The following is a 22,621-nucleotide window of genomic DNA, read 5'->3' as shown; positions in this document are numbered from 1 at the left end:
GTCACAAATTCCAGTGGTTTTGCCGCCCGAGTTACTTTGAGGTTACAGCATGAACATTCTCCTCAGGTGGTCAGGAATTGCTATGGTGTCCATTACATCATCGAGCAACAACAGCTGGAATTTGTTTTGACAGTTTTAATCCAAACTGTTCACGCAATCTACTAGGGATCAAGCCTCATTCACCTCCTCGAATTCAATTTCCACCTTCTTCTGTTTCTCTTCTTCATTGCTGCCTTTCTTATTGATGTATTTAGAAAAGGCTAACATTAAATGGGCAGCATGGTGGCACAGTGGTTAGCACTGCTGTCTCACAGCGCCACGGTCCCAGGTTTGATTCCAGCCTCGGGCGACTGACTGTGTGGAGTTTGCACGTTCTCCCCGTGTCTGCGTGGGTTTCCTACGGGTGCTCCGGTTTCCTTCCACAGTCCAAAGATGTGCAGGTCAGGTGAATTGGTCATGCTAAATTGTCCATAATGATGGGTGCATTAGTCAGAGGGAAATGGGTCTGAGTGGGTTACTGTAGAGAATCTAATCTAATCTAAAAAAATTATGTGCCCTCTTGGGGGATACCTAGATGGGCATCAGCTTCTGATCCACCAAGCTTTCCCTCCGAATCAATTGGCAGAGAATGGTAAAGATTAGAGTGGTGCTGGAAAAGCACAGCAGGTCAGGCGGCATCCGAGGAGCAGGAAAATCGATGTTTCGGACCAAAGCCCTTCATCAGGAACCTAGAGTTTTTACCTAGAGAATGGTAAAGGCCTGAACATCCCTCAATACTATCCCAATCTGTCTCACAAGCTTCAGTGGTCGGTGGTGTACATAGAATCATACAGTACAGAAGAGCCCTTCGGTCCATCAAGTCTGTACTGCTGAGAATACATTACTTACCTGTACTAGTCCCACATCCCTTAACCAGGCCCAAGTGCTCATTCAAATTCTTTTTAAAGTTGTGAGAATCCCCCTCAACTAGCCTCCAGGCAGTGCATCCCAGACCCTCACCAACCTTTGATTGAAAAAGATCTTCCTCAAATCCCCATAAAACCTCCCCGCTTTCACTGTAAAATTATATCCCTTTGCTTTGCCCCTTTGACTAAGGGGAACAGTTGCTTTCTATTTGCCCTGTCCAAGCCTCTCATTGTCGTATATATCTCTATCAGATATCCTCCTCAAGCATCTCTACTCCAAAGAAAAAACCTGAGTTTTTCCAGCCTCTCTTCATGGCTTACATGTTCTATCCAAGGCGACCCCCTGGTGAATCTCGTCTACAGCCCCTCCAGTGCAATCACATCCCTCCTATAGTGTGGTGACCAGAACTGCTGTGATTGAACCAAAGTTCTGTATAGCTCCAACATGACTTCCCTGATCTTATAATCTATGCCACAACTGACAAGAGCAAGACTGCAATATGCCTTCTTAACTGATCTATTAGCCTGTCCTGCCACGTTCAGGGATCTGTAGACACGCTCTCCAAGATCCTGATGTTTCTCTGAGATTCCTAGTGACTTCCTCTTTATTTAGACTCCCTTTTATTGTTCCGTCTACTAAAGTGCATCACTTCACATTTATGAGGGTTAAATTCCATCTGCCACTGATCTGCCATCGAACTTAGATATTTCCTGAATTTTAAATATTCCTGCCAATTCAGGACTGGCACTCCTCTAACCTAGAATGGTGCTGGTCCCAGAGGACTCCTGAACCTAAGAATCTCCCCCAGGCACAGGAATAGAAAATTGCTTGATGAAGTTAAACCCAGGTCTGTCAGTTTCACCAATTACCTTCCTTCTCATCGTATGTATAATGAGTATAGACTAATCTTGCCACACAACCAGAGGTGGGATGTGGAAAATGTCCAGTGATGGAAAACTTTGGGAATCACTGGTAAAAAGTCAACAGTCCCTTCGCAGCACTACACCCAACACATGTTGTGTTTCTTTGCTACCACTTGCACAGTGTGATGACCCAACATGGGGGCACCTAATCATTATTAGTCATCATCTTGTTCATCTCCCTTTTCAAGGTGAAGTGATGCAACATTTCCCTTGTCCCATCAGCTGCTTCCTTCATCTAAAGTAACAAATCCAGCATGCAACCACTCACTTCAGACTTTTCACCTAGCCCTTTCTGTATTTGTTGCTTTACAGAGGATTGGGGCGTCTGAGATCAGCCGCGGGCTGCTGTACTTTGGCCGCAGTATTCATGGACAGTTGGATATGAACGGTGATGGCTTAGTGGATCTCGCAGTGGGAGCACTCGGTAGTGCTGTTCAGCTCTGGTTTGTGGATCTATAGTTGCTTAAACATTTCCTCAATAATTTGTTCATTCACTGCTCCCTGTCCCCAGTCTATTTAGCAACAAGCTTGATACATTCAAATGGATTGCCTACACTGATCTTCAGTGAGCCAGCAGTTGGTGGCACTGCCTGGCATGGTTACTATCCCATCCAGACTGGGCAGTCCTTAATGTCTGCCTCCTGTTCTGTAGCGAGTTAGCATATTTCCATCCACCCACTGCTTCTACACTTCTGCTGGGGGAGGGACTCTATAGTCACCCTCCCCCAGGGCAAAATGATTGAAGTTGCCAAAGTGTCCTTTTGAAAATCATCACCACCCATTGGCACAATGTGCTGTCTCTCCGATGGAGCAGTGCAGTGTCCCTATGTAATACAGCCTGACCATCTTAGAGTCATAGAGATGTACAGCACGGAAACAAATCCTTCAGTCCAAATCGTCCATGCCGATCAGATATCCTAACCTAATCCAGTCCCATTTGCCAGCACTTAGCCCAAATCCCTCTAAACCCTTCCTATTCATATACCTATCCAGATGCCTTTTAAATGTTGTAATTGTACCAGCCTCCACCACTTCCTCTGGCAGCTCATTCTATACACGCACCACCCTCTGTGTGAAAAAGTTGCCCCTTGGGTCCCTTTTAAATTTTTCCCCCTCACCCTAAACCTATGCCCTCTAGTTCTGGACTCCCCCACCCCAGGGAAAAGACCTTGTCTTTTTATCCTATCCATGCCCCTCATTATTTTATAAACCTCTATAAGGTCACCCCTCAGCCTTCGACGCTCCAGGGAAAACAGCTCTGCTCTGTCTGTACTTTTCTTCTGAAAATGCTGTGCTATTGGCCAACCAATAATATCCACAGGATATAGCAGCAGAAGAACCCTTGGGTGGGTTCTTTACCCAGAGAGTGGTGGGGGCATGGAATGCGCTGCCCGTGGGAGTGGTAGAGTCGGAATCATTGGCGACCTTTAAGCGGCATTTGGATAGGTACATGGATGGGTACTTAATCTAGGTTAGAAGTTCGGCACAACATCGTGGGCCGAAGGGCCTGTTCTGTGCTGTATTGTTCTATGTTCTATGTTCTAAGTAGACCATTCAGCCCATCGAGTCTGCTCTGCCATTCAATGAGATCATAGCTGATCTGATAATTTTTGATTCCCTTTCTGATTAAAAAAAATCCGTCTCTCTAAACCTTGACAGCCCTCTGTGGTAAAAAATTCCACAGATTTACCACCTTCTGAAAGAAGTTCCTCCTCATCTCTTTTATAAATGGGTGACCCCTCACTCTGGGATGGAGCCTTCAGGTCTTAGACTCTCCCACAAGGGGAAACATTGTCTCCACATCTACCCTGCCAGGAAGTCTCCTCCAATGTCACAGTGCAGTTCTAACCTGCCTCCTGTTAGACTTTCATTTCCCAGGAAAGGCATGTATTGCTTCTGAGGTACTGTGTAACCCATACAGTGTCATGCTTTCCTGCTCAGGTCCCGCAGTATAATCCAGGTGAATGCCAGCATGAGGTTTGAACCGCGGAAAATCAACATTTTCAACAAAGACTGCAAGAGGAATGGCAAAGAGTGCAGCTGTATGTCTCTCTCTGTCTGTTTCACAGTCACAGCCAAGTCGCCTGGTCTTCAGAATGATAGCTTGAGTAAGTACAATCCCATCACTGAAAGGTCATCTCCAAACCTGCTCACCTTCTTCCTGACAGACAGGGATTCATTCATCCATCCAATGTGTCTCACACAATTTGTGTGTCGCAATATTAATGCTTCCATCTCTACCTGAGGTGGAAAGGAGAGGGGAAATATGAGGATAAAAGCCCCAGGCCAGTTCTGGGGCATAGCAGGTAGGGTGCAGAGTTCTCTATGAGGTGATCTCTGGCCAGCCCAGGCAGACCCAGCTCCTGCTCAGAGGAATACAGTGAATCAATATTGACCAGGAAGCTGGGAGCCTAGTTATATCATAAGACCATAAGACCATAAGACATAGTAAGGCCATACGGCCCATCGAGTCCACTCCGCCATTCAATCATGGCTGATGGGCATTTCAACTCCACTTACCCGCATTCTCCCCGTAGCCCTTAATTCCTTGTGACATCAAGAATTTATCAATTTCTGCCTTGAAGACGTTTAGCGCCCCAGCCTCCACTGCACTTTGTGGCAATGAATTCCACAGGCCCACCACTCTCTGGCTGAAGAAATGTCTCTGCATTTCTGTTCTGAATTGACCCCGTCTAATTCTAAGGCTGTGTCCACGGGTCCTAGTCTCCTCGCCTAACGGAAACAATTTCATAGCGTCCACCCTCTCCAAGCCACGTATTATCTTGTAAGTTTCTATTAGATCTCCCCTTAATCTTCTAAACTCCAATGAATACAACTGCTGTTCTCTGGGAAAAGACCCAACTCTTGCCATTAATGTGGATCAAGCCTTAAAATAATGATGAGCGTGGTGCTGGAAAAGCACAGCAGGCCAGGCAGCATCCTGAAGAAGAGCTTTTGCCTGAAACGTTGATTTTCCTGCTCCTCAGATGCTGCCTGACCTGCTGCGCTTTTCCAGCACCACACTCTTGACTCTAATCTCCAGCATCTGCAATACACACTTTCGACTTGTGCTCTGTAACCTGTTTAATTGGAAGAAATTTTCAACTTGAGTGCAGACTTTGTGCTTCATGTTATACCCTCAATCACATTCCATTGTTAAATGCTCCCAAATGAGAAATTAGGCCAATTGGGTAAGATTGTCACGCTCATTCTCTCAGACATCAATGACTGAAAAAATCATGGAAGAACTGCAGATGCTGGAAATCAGAAACACTAACAGAAATTGATGGAAAAGCTCAGCAGGTCTGGCAGTGTCTGTGGAGAGAAGTCAGACTTAATATTTCAGGTCCAGTGGCCCTTCCTCAGAACAGAATTTCTGTTACTAATGACTGAAACTCTCTTCACATTTCTGGATTTGTTGAAACACTGCCCATATTAACTGTTCCTCCCTTTCTGTACTATGTTCATATGAATATTCACCCTCCTCTTAACCTTTTCCCAAAGGTAGTGGTTTTCCTTACCTCCCTCAGTGTCCCCTCCCTCTCAAAGCATTCGGGTAAATTAAAGCATGCCTCCTTAACTGCTAGGGAGGTGTGGTGTAGTGGTAATGTCACTGGGCTAGTAATCCTGACCCACATTAATGTTCTGGGTCTGTAGGCTCAAATTCTGGCCATAGCAGATTATGATGTTTGTATTGAATAAAAGAACCAGCCTAATGGTATGAGAATAAAACCCCCAGTTCACCCATACCCTTTTGGGAAAGAAATTTGCCATCTTCACCTGGTCTGGCCTACGTGTGATTCTTGTAATGCAATGGGGTTGACTCCTAACTTCCCTCTGGCCAATTAGGGATGGGCAATAAATGCTGATCCAAACAATTGCTCCAACTTGCTGTGAACTTAGAAAAATCCATTTTGTTTTTTATTTCTTCACGGGATGAGGGTGTCACTGGCTAGGTCAGCATTTATTGCCCATCCCTAATTGCCCAGAGGGCAGTTAAGAGTCACCCACACTGGTGGAGCTCCCAGCCTGTACAGTCTACTCCCCTCAGTTTCTGTAGCCACTGCTTATCTTTGAAGGATAATTCCCGATTATGATTTCCCGGTCTAAACAGGTCTGTGAACATGAGTGGTCAGTTCTCTCTTAATCCCAACATCTTCTCAGAATTCTGAACAAACTGATACCTGGTCACAGAGTGGAAAATGTAGTGAGTTTGAAATTGGAGAAATTATTCTGATTTTTATTCAGTCATAAGGTACAACGTTTCCATTGACGAACGCAGATACACACCCAGGGCGCTCTTTGATGACAACTTTGAGAAGTATATTCACAGCAACATCAGCGTGGAGCCTGACTTAGAAACTTGTGATCAATGCTATTTTCATGTTCTGGTAAGTGCCAACCATTGGCCTGTCAACGATTCCCCTCTCGACTGTCTGACACGATCCTCTTCCTTCTTACAGGTTCATTTTGTTAAAATAGAGACTTGTCACACTATCTTCTCCTTTAACTCATTCCTTCTTAGGGCCTGAAAACTGGGATTTGTTCCCTCCTTTAGAATCTCCCACCAATTATACTAATCAAAGAACTGTGGATGCTAGAGAGCTGGAACAAAAACAGAAGTTGCTGGCAAAACTCAGCAGGTCTGACAGCATCTGTGGGGAGAAATCAACCTTCATGTCTAATTTTGCTTTGCATAATTCATTTCACGAATGTGCCCATCGTTCACTGAGCCAGCATCATTGCTCACCTCCAATATCCTTGAGATGATGGTGGTGAGGTGCCTTCTTGAACCACTGCAAGCCACTGTGTTAATGGAGGCAGGGAGGTGGTGGGTGACCCACCCACCATATACTTCCAAGTCAGGATAGCGTATGGGTTGGAGAGGGATTTGTAGAAGGTGTTATTCCCATCTAACTAATTCCCTTGTCCTTCTAGATGATAAAGGGCACAGCTTTGGAAGGTGCTCTCTGGGAACCTTTAGTGTCCTATACCATGCTTAGAGATTAGCAAAACATAATATCACAAACTTTATTTATCAAAGCAGCACTTTCAATAAACCCGCAAGAATTATATACCACAAATATCGCAAAGTTTACAGTATTATTCGATCCAAATTTAAAGATTTTCAATTTATTTACCTCAATGTAAATATTCTTGTTGCTCAATGAAATGGCCACATAAACATCTGATTCAATTTTGAGTCATTTCTCCACAAATAGCCTGATGTCCGAGTAGTCAGTTGAGGGAGTGAGTGAGAAGGCTCTCTGCCTGTGAGATTTATTTTAAGGCAAAGTTGCGTTATTATTTAAGTCATTTACGCTGTAAGTAAACTGAAACAGTGATGTGCATACGCTCCCATTACAGTCCTATGATTGAGTGTGTGTTTTTACATTGATTATGTGGACCTCTTGACTATCCAGAATATTTGATCAACTGGCAGACTCCTGGTCACATAGGTGTGGGATAATAAACAGTTTGCTGTAATCAGAAGTGAACATACTGCTTGTACTGAGACTCCATTTTGGAATATACTAGCTGAATCAGGGAGGGTTTTATAATGCAGAGGTAATGTCCCTATCTCCAGGCTAGTGTCTGTGTTCAAATTCTTCCTGCTCCAGAGATGTGCCTTTAAAAATATCTACAAGTTGCTCTAGACCAGTCTGTCTCATTCACAGGATTTCCTCCTGGGTTACCCTTACCTGTTTTTCTTGGTTTCTGCAAAGCAGAAGATGGGCAAGACAAGCATCACTGTTGGCCCAATCAGAACGACAGGAAGAAGGAGTTCCAGTTACTCAGGGTGTCAGGCGGACATGTGCACTGAATGTGTTCATTGAATTATCATGTTATTGGACACAGCACAACTTCCTCAGCCAATTTGCTGCTCCCTAAGTTAGTACAATGGCTGGTATTAAATTGAGGTTACCGTCTGGGTAACCCCATGTCGCCTCATTCGGAAATCAGAGACTGTTGGCTCTTCTTTACTCGGCAGCGCCACTGTGGAGGCAGTGGGTGCTCCTGGTAATGTGCTCACTGAGGCCTCGGTTTGGGGAGAGATGTAGGCACAACTGAGTGATAGTGGGAGGGTATTGGTGGCATAGGAGTTGCAGACGTGTGGAGGTGGTACCACCAGCAAGGCCATGGGAGTGGTCCTTAGTGGGCTTTCTGCCCTCCGTCTACCCCTTCTCAGCTCCCTCAATCTGGCCCTGAGTGCTTTTGAACATGGGGCATACTTCCATACACTCAAGCAATTTTGTCATGATCCCCACCTAGTGACCCTCCCTCCCACCATCTACAATTGGGTTAATAGCAGCAGTGAGGGATTGAAGCCTGGATGTTGGCATTCATTGCCTATGTCAGGGACTTAATTAGCAATGGATTGGGAAAGTCATTGAGGGGCTTTCCCACTACTGGCTTCATCAGGATTGGAAAGTGGCAGGGTCCCCATCCCAGCACCCTCCCATCTGAATAAATACCCCTTCATTACCAAACACCCCAGAGGAGTGCAATAAATTCCACTGCCATGTCACTATGGGGTGAGTGTGAAAGATGGTTCTCAGCACAAGTTGTGAAGGAGCAGTTGTCTCAAATTCTTGCCCACGTCCTTCCCCCAACCAATACAAGTGAAACCAAACCAGCTGCTCATTTGTCCACTTTGTGAGTTGAGGGACTTTGCCATTTTGCCAACAGACTGTCAACGACTGCTTGTCAATAGACATTCCTTGGTTAGGAAGGATTTATGAAAACCCAAATACTTCCAAGTTCGGATTTTTAGGGTTCAGTGGTAGTGTCCCTGTCTCTAGGCCAGAAGGTCTGAATGCAAGTTACACTGGATGTGTTGCAACATGTCTAAACAGGGAGAAAGTGAGGTCTGCAGATGCTGGAAATCAGAGCCAACAGTGTGTTGCATCAGGAAGGCCTTATGCCCGAAACATCGATTTTCCTGCTCCTCAGATGCTGCCTAACCTGCTGTGCTTTTCCAGCAACACACTCTCGACAACATGTTTGAACAGGTTGATTTAAAATACTGATAACTTCAAGTTGGTGTCTTGTGGTGTACTGTTAATGTCCCTATCTCTGGGTTAGACAGTTAGGTTTAAATTCCACCTACCCCACAGGTGTTTTGGAACATGTCGGAACAGGTTGATTAAGTATAACCAAGTCCTTTTGTTTTCATTTTAGCTCATCACTTGTTATTATTGACCACCTTCTGTAGTTTTCTTTTCCCTGCGTCTCCAAATCTCCTCGTGAATGGATTTTTTTTTTCCCAGGATACACTGGACTATGTGAGACCTATTGGATTTATACTGGACTTTGGCCTTTTGGACCCAGAGTACGGCCCAATTCTGGATGATGGGTGGCCGAACACAACCAGGACCACGGTAAGTGAAGTGATGGTCACTTCCGACAACTGTTTACCTTTCCATTCTGAGGCATGCTCCGGACTTGGCAGTGAGACATTTTGTGAAAGGAGACGCTTTTGTCAACAGCATGAAAACACTCTGTTCCTAATAAGCTGGCATGGGCACCAATCTCACTAATCTGTGGTGTGGTACACCAGTGTGCAGATGTGGGGAAGAACATGTAATTATTTTGCTAAAAGTACTAAATAGAGGAGACTGTCACAAACATATTTAGTATGTTGCTGCACATAGAAGCCTGACTCTAAAACAGGGTGTGGTGGTGTAGTGGTCATGTAAATGGACTAGTACTCCACAGGCCTGGATTAATTAATCCTGACATTGTGAATTCCAAGGCAATTTGGATTTTGTTTCGTCTAAGAGGCTGGCAATTTGAAGATTTTAAGCAATAATAAATTGCCTGTTAGATAGTTGTAAAATCCTCAGGGTAAATAATATGCCATCCATCACAGTCTGGCTTATTCATGATTCCAGTCCTGCACCAACTTAATTCTCTTTAAATTGTCCTCTGAGGGAGCTGACAAAATTGTTCAACCAAGTAGAACAACGTTAAAAATCACACAACACCAGGTTATAGTCCAACAGGTTATATCTTCCAAATAGACCTGGACTATAACCTGGTCTTGTGTGATTTTTAACTTTGTCCATCCCAGTCCAACTTCTTCTGGTCCAAAACTTTCAGGTTTGCTGGTGACATCACGTCTTGAAAATATTTATTTTTAATTGAGAATAAATGCGAGTCAATAATGAATGCATGCACGTAAAACTTTAAAACTCAGTGTTGACTAATATTCACGGAGTTCAACATGGAGTCTGTGTTGCTGGCAGCTCAGTGACTACAGCCAGGCCAGTTAATTATGGCATGTATCAGCTATGGCACAGTCGGTAGAACCCTTGTCTCTGAACCTCCTGGTCCTGGGTTCAGGCCTTGTGTGTTTGAGCACATTAAAACTGATCAGAGGAACCGAGGGAGCATTGCACTGTCAAAGGTGCAGTCTCATGGCTGATAAATTAAACCCTGCTTCTATCAGACTGCAGGAGAAACAACTGTGCAGACTATTTCTTAAATGGGAGGAGGCTTACATACAAAGAGACCTCTGTGTCTTTGTTGATAATTCTCTGAAGGCTAACACGAAGGTACAGCAGGCTATAAGGAGAGCTAATGGAATGTTACCCTAATGGCAAGAGTATAGGAGTAGTGAAGGCTTGTATCGGACCTTAGTTAGACCACACTTGGAGCACTGTATACTATTTTGGTCTCCTTATTTCAAGAAGGGTATTAATGCCATAGAGGGAGTGCGATGAAAATTCACCAGACTTGTTCCTAGGATGGTGGGACTGTCCAATGAAGAGAGATTGGTCAAACTGGGCCTGCATTCACTAGAGTTTCAAAGAATGAGAGATGAAACTCATTGAAACCTACAATATATTCACAGGGATGAGACAGGGTTGCTGCAGGTCAGATATCTCCTCTGGTCGAGAGTGTGGTGCTGGAAAAGCGCAGTCAGTCAGTCAGTATGCAAGGAGCAGGAGATGCTGCCTGACCTGCTGTGCTTTTCCAGCACCACACTCTCGACTCTGATCTCCAACATCTGCAGTCCTCACTTTCTCCTATCTCCTCCATTCGGCTAGTCTCAAGCCAGAGGACACAATTTAAAAATAAGGGGGAATGCAGATTTCGGTTTAAAATGTGGGGAAATGTTTTTACTCAGAAGGTTGCGAATCTTTGCAATTCTCTACTGCAAAGGAGGCTCAGTCTTTCAGTCTGTTTAAGGTGGAGATTGACAGGTATCTGGTGACCAGTGGGGTACAGGGTTATGGGAATGGGTGGATAAATGGCACTGAAGTGTTTCATCAGCCATGATCCTGTTGAATAGTGGGGACAGTTTGATGGGCTGAATGGGTGAAAGTGAGGACAACAAATGCTGGAGATCAGAGTCGAAGAGTGTGGTGCTGGAAAAGCACAACAGGTCAGGCAGCATCTGAGGAGCAGGAGAGTCAATGTTTTGAGCATAAGCTCTTCATCAGGAATAAGCTGAATGGCCTATTCTTGTTGTCATGTTCATGTGGATGTAAAAGAACCCTTGAGATGATCCCAATGAAGAGCAGGGGAGTTATTTGGGTAGTAGGACTATCCTGCAAATACTTATTCCTTAACCAACATCACAAAAGCAGATAAGTCGGATATAGGTTGGAGAATTTGGAGGTTTAGTCTGCAATGCCAACAGGAGGGAGCTGTGCTCCTCTTTGTTTACAAGTTATACAATCCAACAAGGCAGACACTATGGCTTGTTAATTCAGCATTGCAGCTCAGCAGAAAACTCCCAAGTCTATCTGTAGGGAAAGGCCAGTGACAGTTTAACCCTAAACATTTATCCCATCGGCAAACATCAACATGTCACTCACTCTCAGAAGAAGAGCTGAGTTATCTCTGATTAACTCAAGGAGCTTTTACAAAGACATTTACAGAATGACCCCAATGCTGGGAAATTATTCTGGAAGTCAGCATCCCAACTTTTCAGTAAGTGATTCACCCTTGTCCCTGCATACCCCACCCCCACATTCCCACATCCCCCACCCCAACCCCTACCCCATTGCCCCCATCCTGACAAGCCCCCCACCCCAAACCCGGCTTTGGCTGGGCTGAACTCCAGAACACCTCAGGCACTTGACCGGCTGCTGAATGTGAGAGTCAGATGCCCAAATCCGCTGGGTTTCAGAGTGAATGAGGTTGGAGTCATTGAGGCAGGCAAATGTCCAACTCTTCACCCCACCCCCTCACCACCACTCCCCACCCCCTCACCCCCACCCCCACAATGCTTCCAGCCTTCCCCCACCCCCAACCCAGCACCCTCCCCAACCCCAGCTCCAGACTGCAGTTCTACACTCACTTGCTGACAGGAGCTAGTGTGGTCTTTAATCACTCTGTTGTTAGATCAGTGTTTGCAAGCACCCTGTGGTGTGGAGTGGTGCCGTGCAGACTGGAAAATTCCCCAAACTGATCCCAGTTTGCGCTGAGTTAAGCTGATGTTAGTTACTACATAATTCTTGGATTTGTACAAGACTTTAACACTTCTTTGCAAAGCCTTGGCGTACTGTGGGGAATACCCTCACTGCACTGCACTATTCCTCGTGGTACCAAGTCCCTTATAAATTGTGCACGTATGGCAGCCATTTTGCAGTTGTACTATCCCAGAAACAGTGAGGGGGAATCCTGTGGCACAATGGTAGTGTTCCTACCTGTGAGCCAGGAGGCCTAGATTCAAGTCCCACTTGCCCGAGACAAGGGAGCATTAGGATAGCATGTTTATAGTGGGCGGCACGGTGGCTCAGTGGTTAGCACTGCTGCCTCACAGCGCCAGAGACCCGGGTTTAATTCCCGCCTCAGGCAACTGACTGTGTGGAGTTTGCACATTCTCCCCGTGTCTGCGTGGGGTTGCTCCGGTTTCCTCCCACAGTCCAAAAATGTGTAGGTTAGGTGAATTGGCCATGCTAAATTGCCCGTGGGTTAGGTAAAGGGGTAAATATAGGGGAATGGGTCTGGGTGGATTGCGCTTCGGCAGGTGGGTGTGGACTTGTTGGGCCGAAGGGCCTGTTTCCACACTGTAAGTAATCTGTAATCTGGATGAAAGTTAGCTCGCTGAGTTGAAAGGTTTGTTTTCAAATGTTTCGTCACCATGACTAGGTAACATCATCAGTGAGATTCTCTGTGATATGTGTGAGGAATCGGTGGATTGTGTTTATTGGGTACCCACTTTTCTTGAAAAAGTTTTGTAGGTATTTTTCTTCTGCTAGAGGCTTGGCATTCTAACCTAACCCATCAATAAACACATCGATTTAGATCCCATCTACCTTCCCCAGAAAAAAAGAACTGGAAATGACATCACCCACCTTAAGAAACAAAGACCTATAAATAAAGGCGGGACACACCACCAGCGCTTCACCAGAGAATCTCACTGATGATGTTACCTTGTCATGGTGACGAAACATCTGAAAATAAACCTTGCAGCCCAGCGAGCTAACCTTCATCCATATCATCAACCTGAGCTACAAATCTTCTCAAAAATCGCTATAAGTGTGTTTATGGTGGAGGGGCAAGAGTTAAATAGAACCTAATGAATCTATGCACCATATCCCTTTAGCCTTTCGAGTTTGATTGCAGTTCAGGGGAAGAGTTGAGTGTAATCATTCTATTCGGAGTGGGCTGCTCCTTCTAATAATGAAGCACATCAGGCATACAGGGAGAATGGCCTGGCTTATTGATATTTCTCGATTCCAATGCAGCTCGGTTTCTGGAGCGATTGTGGTGAAGATGAACATTGTGTTCCTGATCTGGGGCTCCGTGCGCGTGCTGATATTTCTGGTTCCAGGTGAGTGACCAGTAACAGCTCGAAATGACAATGAGCCAATCATGTGTTTCCATTGGAACCCACTCACTTATAATTTCTTCCCCTCACTTTCTTTCCAGTGCTAGAGGTGTTGATATCTGTGTGGAGTTTGCATAATTCTCCCCTTGTCTGCATGGGTTTCCTCCGGGTACTCCGGTTTCCTCCCACAGTCCATAGCTGTGCAGGTTAGCTGGATTGGCCATTGCATCCAGGGATGTGCAGGCTATGTGGGTTAGCCATGGGAGTTGCAGGGCTACAGGTATTGGGTACGAGAATGTGACTGGGTAGGATGCTTTTTGGAGGGTCATATGGACTCGATGGGCTGAATGGCCTGCTTCCACACTGTAGGGATTCTATGATTCTATAATCTGCTCAATCCAGTGGCCCCCAGTACTGCCCAGTGACCATTCTTAATGTATAAACCAGGATTATGGGGATAGATTAGCGATTCCCTGTGGGAGCCTGACCCTGTGCTCACCTCTTGTATACAGCAGGGGTCGCAGGTCAGAATGAGGACCCTAGCTTGTATTGGCCCGTCCTGAGGAGAAGAAGGAAAGTGAGGTTAACTGTCTTAGCATTAGCATCACAGCACAGTTAATCAGCTCACAGACTGGCCTGGCCCGACTCACTCTCCACACTGTCTCTTTTGCTCTCTCTCTCTCTGTCCTCCTTCTCCTTTTTCCTTTCCCTGGTCTCTCTTTATCCTCTCTCTCCTCTGTCGCTCTCCTCTCTCTCTGGCTCTCTCCTCTCTCTCTGTCTCTCTCCTCTCTATCTTCTTTCTCTCTCTCTAAACCACCTCTCTCTGTTCTCTCTGTGTGTGCTTTGTCTTTATCCTCTCTCTCTAGCCTCTCTCCCCCTCTGTCCCCTTTCTCTCTCCCTCTCTGTCCCCTCTCACTCTCTGCCCTCTTTCTCTCTCCCTCTCTATCCCCTCCCTCTCTCTGCCCCCTTTCTCTCTCCCTCTCTATCCCCTCCCTCTCTCTGTCTCCCCTCTCTCTCTGTCCCCCCCCCCTCTTTCTCTCTGCCCTCTCTATCTCTGTCTCCCTGTCTCTCTGTCTCCTCTCTGTGTCCCTCTCTCTCTGTCCTCTCTCTCTCTCTCTCTATCACCTCTCTTCTCTCTTTCTCTCCCCCTCTCTCTGTCTCCCTGCCCCCCTCTCTCTGCCCCCTCACAGGGTTGTGTCTCAAGGAATAGCAGGTGGTGTATTCAGCCAATGACCTCAATAAGAATTTCCCAAATGCAGTTGCTCCCTTTAAATTGTGAGGGAAGCCTGTGAAACTGGGCTGGGGCTCAGGCAATGTTTAATCAGAAATCTAGCAGTGAAAGAGTGGTTCTGATGATTATCTGGGACTCTGAATATTGTCAGCACAGGTCACATATTGGTCAGGGATGGTGAGTGTGCCATGGTGAGAATCAATTCACCCGTGACTTGTTACAAACGTCTCATAAAACGCAGCTAATGTGATCTGACACCCAAACAAGCCCCTCCTGTCTTTCAGCCGATTCCCCTTCATTGTCGAAAACACAAGGAGGAGAATCTCTGTGGATGCCTGGCTGGAAAACAAGCAGGAGAACTCATATGGTACCATGCTCAATGTCACCTTCTCTGGGAACCTGCAGTTTGCAACACTCATACAGAAGGTAAGAGGTCCTCTGTGGAAACGCGTGCACCCTCACCTTCCCAATTGGTGTTGTCAAACTGTGGCAAAGTCAGCCCAAGGTGGGACTCCCCACTACCCCAGTCACACAATCACAATGCCCCGTGCTCATTGTACAACAGCCACAGAATTCTGACTCTAATGCTTGTTGGTATGTTGCTATTACAGCAAAAACGTAATGCCTCAGAACCCAGGAGCTTAGTCATGATTAGACTTGGCATGAGTATGTTGCACATTTGAATACAGTCAATATGACCTAATAGGAATGAATTTATTTCCCAATCAGATTGTTGTGGAGCTGAAACAGCACAAAATTATATTTCAGTCTCCATTGTTGACAATTTCTGTTTTAAAAATCTCTCACTGGATAGGTGAACCCGTCCATAAAACCATTCAGCCCATCGAGTCTGCTCGCCGTTCAATGAGGTCATGGCTGATCTGACAAAACTCACCTACCTCCACTTTCCTGCCTTTTCCTCATAACCCTTGAGTCCCTTCCTGATTAAAAAAAAACCTGCCTATCGCAGCCTTGAATATACTTAACAACCCAACCTTGAGACATATTCATTGGGATTCCCTTCCATGGTGTCCAGATGTCTTACGCTGAGCAGTTATTGAAGTTACTGAGACTTTACTCTGCTGAGGTCAGCCACTGACCAAGCCAGGGGTCACTGACACTGAATCAGCACATCCAGAACCTAAATTGCCACCACCTCCCCCCACTACCTGTCCCTCATCAGCCACAGCCCTATCCCCTTCGCTAGTGAGAACGTTACATGACCATTATATTCAGAGCACACAGAAAGAATTTAACCAAATACTTTTAGTGCTTTTTATTAAAATGTCCCTGCCAATTACTGAGCAGTTTCAATTGCGCCTTGTTGATTGTTGTCTGATATGTTTTCTACGGAAGTGGTTAGGGGAAGGTTAACAGTTACATTGCTTGCTGGTATTTCCTCTGTGTGTGTGTTCGTCTGTGTGTGTGTGTGGGTGGGTGTGTGGGTGGGTGGGAGTGTATAGAGCCTGTGTTTGTGACTTGTAATGTTTGTAATGTCCGGACATAACTGACAGAAAGACCATAGTGTTGTGGCCAAGGTGCAGTTATGGACCAGCTGCAAGTTTTATAAATCACAGACAGAGTCAGACCAGATGTACAGCACTGAAACAGGCCATTCTGCCCAACTCCTCTGTGCTGTTGTTTGTGTTCCACATGAGGCTGCTCCCAACCTATTTCACCTCCCACTTCTGCATTTCATACTGCAATTATACACTTAAAACCAAGAAGGAAAAGTGAAAGAAGTTGTTGCTGCTTTCCACCTGTTATACAAATAAAGATTTTCATTCGTTGTTTCATTAGACCCTTCTCCACATACCATCTCCCCTCGAATTCTTGGGTTTAGCAACTATTGTGAAGTGCAGTTGTGGTCTTAATTTCCATCCAGAGATATCTCATCCAAGTGATACTCTTCACTGAGGTAGGAACATTGATGGTCACTGTCCCTGTCTTATTGCAGGATGATACTGAGGTGAGAATCGATTGCAACAATTTGGCAAGGTGGCCTAACAGCAAAGTATGCACTGTCGCGTACCCGGTGTTCAGGTCCCAGTCCAAGGTAACAATTGTTTATTTCAGAAGTATGTGATCAATATGTTTTAATCCAATTCTGGACTCACACAATATGGGTCCCTGGGTTTTATAAGCAAAGAGATATCGAGGAGTGTACAAGTTAGACTGGTACTAGAACTTGCTTTCCAACCTTCAGTCTCCTCATTTTCCAAAGTATGTCAAGGGCATGGGAAGGAGGTCTTGACTTTTAACTGCCCTCTTACTCGGCCTCACAAGCCACTTTGTTGCCCACTGGTACCCGTGGTTCAGGAAGGCAGTCTGTGTCCACCTTCTCGGGGCAGGTAGGGTCAGCTGATGAAAGACCAGCCTTACCATTGATGCTCACACTCCTAAGAATTAACTGTAAAATGATGTGCTATGATGATAAAGTTATGAGGGGGGATTGGAGTCTTGTCATTAGACAAAAATACATTAAGGGAAAAGCTAATGGAGATTGACAGCAATGAGACATTCTCAGAAGATAAACTGGGGAAATTTGTTTCTCGTTGTTGATGACAATAAAAGCATCGGTTTGAATTGATCACCATACAAGAGAGAGGTTTAAAGTATTTTACGCAGTTTTGAAAAATTTCTTCACGGAATGTGGCCATCCCGTTTGTCATCCGTTCCTAATTATCTTTGTGAAAGTGGTGGTTAATGGTCTTAGATTGGCTAATGTGATGCCATTATTTAAGAAAAGCTGTAAGGAAAAGCCAGGGAGCTATAGATCGATGACCCTTATGTCACTGGTGGGTAAGTTGTTGCAGGGAATCCTGAGGGATAGGATTTACTTGCATTTGGAGAGGCAAGGACTGATTACGGATAGTCAGCATGGCTTTGTGCATGGAAAATTATGTGTCACTAACTTGATTGAGTTTTTTGAAGAGGTGACCAAGAAGATAAGTGAAGCCAGAGTGGTAGACACTGTCTATATACAAGGTTCTGCATGGTAGACTCATTCGTAAGGTTGGATCGCATGGGATCGAGGGAGAGCTAGCCAATTGGATAAAAAGTTGGCTTGAAGTAGGGTGGTGGTGGAGAATTGCTTTTCGGAATGGAGTCCTGAGACCAGTGGTGTGCCACTAGCATCAGTGCTGGGTCCACTGCTTTGTATAAATGATTCAGATGTGAATATGGGAGGTATGGTTAGAAAGTTTTCAGGTGACACCAAAATTGGTGGTGTAATTGACAGTGAAGAAGATTATCTCAGTGTACAACAGAATCAATAATGAACCAATGGGCCGAGGACTGGCAGATGGAGTTTAATTTAGATACCATATACACTTGAGATTTGTTGAACCTTTTTGACTATTTTTTAAGGTTAAATTTGTGGGGTTGACTATTACATGGATATTACTTTTCAGTGGTTGAAATTCCTGCCCATCAAAATTCATACCATAGCAATAGCAAAACTCCAATTGATCTCTGAACGAATAAAGAAAACAAAGAATTATGGTATTTCTGAACCTTGCAGTGGAGCAGGATGACCAGTAGACTGACTCATAAATATTTACTCGTGAAGAACAAGGGTTGACTTTTACATGAGATATATGGAAAATGCCAGATTTTTTGGTCAAAAGTAAGAAGTCAACTTTTACATGAAGTTGACTATTAGTTGAGTTTATGTGGCAAATTAGAGATGTTGCATTTTGATATGGCAAACCAGGGCAGGACTTCACAGTTAATGATAGGGCCCTGGGGAGTGTTGCTGAACAAAGAGACTGAGGAGTGCTGGTGCATAGTTCCTTGAAAACGGAATCGCAGGTGGACAGCGTGATGAAGAATGTGTTTGGCACACTTGCATTCATTGGTCAGAACATTGAGTGTAGGCGTTGGGACATCATGTTGCAGCTGAACAGGACATTGGCGAGGCCACTTTTGGAATATTGTGTGCAGTTCTGGTTCCCCTTCTGTAGAAAGGATGTTGTTAAACTTGAGAGGGTGCAGAAGATATTTACAAGGATGTTGTTGAAACTGGTGGGTTTGACCTATAGGGAGATCTGGGACTGGGGCTATTTTCCCTGGAGTATAGGAGGCTGATAAGTGCCCTTATAGAGGTTATAAAATCATGAAGGGTATGGTTAAGGTGAATAGCCAAAGTGTTTTCCCCAGGACTCCAAAACTAGATGGCATTGGTTTAAGGTGAGAGGGGAAAGATTTTAAAAGTACTGAGGGGTAACATTTCAATGCAGAGGGTGGTGCGTGTATGGGATGAGCTGCCAGAGGAAATGATAGTGGCTGGTATAATTACAGCATTTGAAAGGCATCTGGATGGGTATGTGAAAAGAAAGGGTTTAGAGGGATATGGGCCAAATGCTGGTAATGGGACTAGGTCAGATTGGGATGTCTGATTGGTGTGGAGGAGTTGGACCGAAGGCTCTGTTGCAGTGCTATATGACTCTATAACTCTATCTAGCTCCTTTAGGAAGTGAATGCCAAGGTTTAGGTGGTATTAAAAAAGGGGCTGCCCCACAATGTATACCAGTGGTTTCCCTCTCAGCTGCGTAATTCTGATCTTACAAACCAACACCCAATCCCTGCTTCACCACCAGCCCTCTGTCACCACCCCTCCCCCATTCCCCGGGGATGTCTCTGTGTTGAATGTGGTGTTGGCTAGATTGGTTACGCTCACCAGATTAGTACCTGAGATGTTTCATTTTGAATTCAATTGAATAAAAATCTGAAACTGAGAAGCTAGCCTAAGGGCAATCATGTGACCACTGTCAATTATTGTAAATTAAACCCTGTTTGGTTCCCCTACATCTTTTAGTGAAGGAAATCTGCTGACCTTCTCCAGCCTGGCAGACATGTGAATGTAGACCAATAACTAGTGACTCTTGATTGTTCTCTGGACAATAACTGCGGGCCTAGCCAGCTACACCCACACCCCAGGAATAAGTTTTTGTTTAGAAAAAGATGGATTATAAGAATCCAGGAAATAGGGCAAGACCCCTAAAGCTGCATTGTCACCCAAGTAGATCATGGCTGACCTTCTACATCAACAAGATTTTCCCTCACTATCCCCATATCTGCTGGTGTCTTTAACATCTAGAAATTCATCAATCACTTTTCTGAAGGACAGGGGTCAGAGGGATATTAGGAAAAGTGTGATCAAAAATGTCAGATTTGTGAAGGTTTGTACAAGTGAAAGAGATGTCACAAGCTAGGGAGTTTGTAGGAAGAGTTCCAGATGGTGAGGGTGGCTGGGTGCAGCACAGACAGTGCACACAGTCAACTAGAGTATAAAGACCTGGGGCATAGAGCTGGAGAAAATTCTAGGGATAGAGTGGAGAAAGAGCTTGGAGGAGCTTGTGAACAGGAATAAAGATTCTGAAGTTGGCAAAAATGAGTCTTGGGTCATTACTGGCTAGAGGGTGAGGAGTGGCACAGAAAGCAGATGGTGGAGTTCTGTTGGTGTTGGAAACAATTCAGTTGGAGTTTGGGAGAAAAGACTGAGTGAAGGGTTTTGGAAAATTTATTCTGGAGGTGACAAAGGCGTGAAAAAGGAAAGGAAACCGAGGTGAAATGAGATGTCACAACCATAGACTGAATAAGCAGCAAGGGTCATTGGCTTCTAGGAAGAAGGGAACACTATTGGAAGGACAACAAGGGAAGTGGCGATAAGCTGATTTAGCAGCAGTTGGATATGCAACAACAATATCTAGTAGATGATTGGGGTCCTGCACACATGTGGAGTTACCAGAATTTTCCATTAATATTGGTTTAGGCCTTCTCAGGATTTACAAACTCAGCTGCATGAACAAATCCCTGTCATTTTTTTTCTGGATTTAATTTCAAATGATCAGCAGCTAAGAATGCGACTGCGTGGCAACGAGAATGGTAATGAGTGCCAGAGTGGAGTCAAATTAACTGTGGAACCCAGAGCTACATCAGCGTGTTCTGGCTGTTTTACAGAATAGACTTCAGCTGTGCTGTTGCCTTGGATTGTTTCTGGTCTTTAAAGTTAATGATTCAACCCGATCTTTCCGAAGACTAAACAAAAAAAAAGTTACTTTTGGAAACTGTGGTGAGGGAAGATTGATGAGGAAGATTGATGACTGAGTGTAAGGAATGTGGAGAGCTCTGATAGCAGAGGTGTTCCTGCCAGAGTAATGTACCAATGCTCTGTATTTGTCCATCGTGGGACACTGGCAGGCTGCTGCGTTCAATCTCTGCTGCTGCCTCGCTCCAAACTCTTGGCAACTGCTGATATTTTTTCTGATCTCCCTAGGTGGCTTTTCGCTTGGAGTTTGAATTCAGCCGCTTCATCTTCCTGGACAATGTGGACATTAGCCTGACTGTCAGCAGGTGATACACTCTCCAGAAAAGAAGTGCCAGTTTAGAACTCGTATTATTACTGTAGATATGTTTTAAAGAAAGCTCAGTTTTCTATAAATATGATTTGATGCAGTGCTTGTAAAACTTCCAACACCTCATAAATATTTGACCATCTGCATCCCAGTATTCCCTGGCCTGTATATATCAGTGATTGTCCAAACACACACTGTATGACTGAGGAATACTTGGCAACTCCAGTTCACAGTGACAATCCACTTCCTCTTTGCCTCTGCCTTTTGGCAGACTGTTCTATTTGTACCTCTGTTCATGGCCTGGCTTTTTATTTTGTTTTTTTACAGTCACAGGATGTGGGTGCCGCTGGCTAAACCAGCATTTATTATTCAGCCCATGTTCCCTTGACAAAGTGGTGGCAAGGTGCCTTCTTGAACTGCTGCAGTCTATGTGGTGTAGATACTGTTAGGGAAGATTTGGTGGGAGGAGTGGGGGGTGTTCACAATTTTGAGCTTGAGCTGGTGGTGGAACACAGTCAAGATGTAGAGTTGCTTGGAGGGAACTTGCAAAATGGTAGAGGACCCAGGTTTAGGAGATGCTGTAGATGGAGTCTCTGCTACAGTGCAACTTGTAGATGGGAGACAGTTCAGATACCGTGCACTGAGGGCAGTGTGAGTATTGACATCGGTGGATGGGCTGTCTATAAAGTGGCCTGTTTTGTGCTGGTTGGTGTTAAGTGTCTGAAGTTTTGTCAGAGCTGCACGTATCCAGACAAGCAAAGAGGGTTCCATCACCCTCCTGATGACTTTTCTCTGTGTCAGAAAGTTGTGGACTCAACTCTGATGGTAGACTCAGAGCACCTATTCCTGGCTGACGTTCCCAGAGTAACACAGAGGAAGGGCTGCAGTGTTGAAGCTGCTGTCTTTCAGATGAGACATTAAACTTGGGCACCATCTGCTCATTCCAATGCAAGTAAAATATCCCACATCACTTTTGATAGGAGAGTCCTGCTTGTTGTTGGATCCAATATTTGTTTCTCAACCATTATGAACGGAAGATCAAATTTGATCACATTGCTGTTTATGGGAGCTTGTTTTGCACAAATTGGGGTTAGTAATTCTCGGCAATGGTGACCACACCTCAAAAAGTATCTCATTGGCTGCAAATGCTTTGGGGCATCTTTAGATCAGGAAAGCCTCATTACAAATGCAGATCAAATCTTTTCCACCTCTTACTCGCTAAGAGAGGGATATTAGGGAAAATGTGATCAAACATATAGGATTTGTGGAGATTTGTAAAAATGAAAGGAGGCTAAACCTGGACCTTTCTTTTAATTTGTTCATGGAATATGGACATCGCTGGCTAGTTCAGCAATTATTGCCAATTACCCAGAGGGCTGCTGAGAGTCAAACACATTGTTCGAGGTCTGGAGTC

At 44.9% G+C, this 22,621-nt stretch overlaps 1 protein-coding gene across 2 annotated transcripts in view; it reads left to right on the top strand.

Annotated features, from left to right (window-relative positions):
• Positions 1 to 22,621, top strand: part of LOC122540838 (integrin alpha-11-like) — a 179,738-nt gene that overhangs the window by 100,717 nt on the left and 56,400 nt on the right. For both annotated transcript variants that reach the window (XR_015753800.1, XM_087981311.1), the window contains exons 15-22: positions 2,142 to 2,272; positions 3,771 to 3,937; positions 6,078 to 6,220; positions 9,101 to 9,211; positions 13,535 to 13,620; positions 15,133 to 15,274; positions 16,806 to 16,904; positions 21,129 to 21,205. Coding sequence is in view for 1 of the 2 variants with exons in the window: in XM_087981311.1 (XP_087837437.1) it covers positions 2,142 to 2,272; positions 3,771 to 3,937; positions 6,078 to 6,220; positions 9,101 to 9,211; positions 13,535 to 13,620; positions 15,133 to 15,274; positions 16,806 to 16,904; positions 21,129 to 21,205 (956 nt within the window). In the remaining variant the exon portion in view is untranslated. The remainder of the gene's footprint in view (positions 1 to 2,141; positions 2,273 to 3,770; positions 3,938 to 6,077; positions 6,221 to 9,100; positions 9,212 to 13,534; positions 13,621 to 15,132; positions 15,275 to 16,805; positions 16,905 to 21,128; positions 21,206 to 22,621) is intronic.

This window comes from Chiloscyllium plagiosum, unplaced genomic scaffold, assembly GCF_037043375.1.
Source record: "Chiloscyllium plagiosum isolate Xiang-an unplaced genomic scaffold, Cpla_swu_hap1 HiC_scaffold_39, whole genome shotgun sequence".
Lineage (NCBI taxonomy): Eukaryota > Metazoa > Chordata > Chondrichthyes > Orectolobiformes > Hemiscylliidae > Chiloscyllium > Chiloscyllium plagiosum.
This window is presented reverse-complemented; position numbering and strand designations above follow the sequence as displayed.